The sequence below is a fragment of the Elephantulus edwardii genome, unplaced genomic scaffold, assembly GCF_000299155.1.
Source record: "Elephantulus edwardii isolate Elephantulus edwardi_28Jun2011 unplaced genomic scaffold, EleEdw1.0 scaffold00006, whole genome shotgun sequence".
In the NCBI taxonomy this organism is placed as follows: Eukaryota; Metazoa; Chordata; class Mammalia; order Macroscelidea; family Macroscelididae; genus Elephantulus; species Elephantulus edwardii.
Genome location: NW_006399756.1, coordinates 8,554,262 through 8,555,285, shown reverse-complemented (window position 1 = coordinate 8,555,285; position 1,024 = coordinate 8,554,262). Strand labels below are relative to the sequence as shown.

Below are 1,024 nucleotides of genomic sequence, written 5' to 3'. Positions count from 1 at the left end.
TAGGGCACAAGGTCATCAGGCTGCTAGTCAGAAAGTCCACAGTTCAAATCTACCAGGTGCACTTCAAGAGAAAGACGAGCCATTTCCTCCCACCGAGAAATGACGGGTCGACCTGAGTCAGAATGGCTCTGACGGCCGCAGGTCACAGGGCGCAGCTGTAGGACTTTGCTCACTTCACCTGTGTGGAACACAGTCACCCCTGCGAGATCATTCCTCCTCAGAGCTGACCCTCCACCGGGTGTCTGAGGGTATAAATGTAAAGAGAGAAGACTGCCCATCTTGCTCCTGAGGAGCAAGTGAGGGATTTGAACTGTGGACCTTCCTCAGACTTGTGGCCTTTGCATTAGCAGCAAAGGACTTAACTTGCAATGGACTACACCAGCACAGCGCTATTTATAAAAGTATTTTAAACAATCTTCCAATCCCACAGGGGTAAGCACTCCACACGCTTATCTGTGGATTATACCTGCCTGCAAGCAATAATTTCTTAAAACCATTCTTAGCCCTCAGAAAAGAGTGTTCGGTAGCAGCACGCACCCACTCCTGATCAGGTCATAGGTCGGAGGAGCAAGGTCAGAAGTGGGGGAGGCTCTGCAGGTATCAAGAAACACCACCAAGCCTGGGTCGGAGGTGTGCACACTGACTTGAACAAAAAGAGTTTGGTTCAAGTCCACATAGTACGGTGACTGGAGAATGGGCTTTTCAAATGCACTGGATTCGTAAAGAGCCATGCTGGTGTTGTATTTGCCCAGGCCGTTGTGGTTCTGAATTACGTCGTCTTCTGTGATGTACAGCATCTCCACAGTGGAATTGTGCTCCATTTCACACTTGACGATAATCTGCAGATGCTTCCAACGGGTGATCACTTCAGCAGCCGGGGCCTGGGTCAGAGTGACTATATTCGTGTAGGTGATTGAATGGTCTTCAGTCTGCAGAACAAGATGGAATGGAAAGTTTCCATTTTAACCCCGCTAAAACTTCCCATGAGGTGGATTGACTCAGTACATCTCATAATCCCCCTGTG

The 1,024-nt window shown here is 49.0% G+C and overlaps 1 protein-coding gene across 1 annotated transcript in view; it reads right to left on the bottom strand.

Annotated features, from left to right (window-relative positions):
- CUZD1 (CUB and zona pellucida-like domains 1) overlaps positions 1 to 1,024 on the bottom strand; it is a 16,784-nt gene that overhangs the window by 4,881 nt on the left and 10,879 nt on the right. The window contains exon 7 of the mRNA XM_006879883.1: positions 538 to 929. Coding sequence (XP_006879945.1) covers positions 538 to 929 — 392 coding nt within the window. The remainder of the gene's footprint in view (positions 1 to 537; positions 930 to 1,024) is intronic.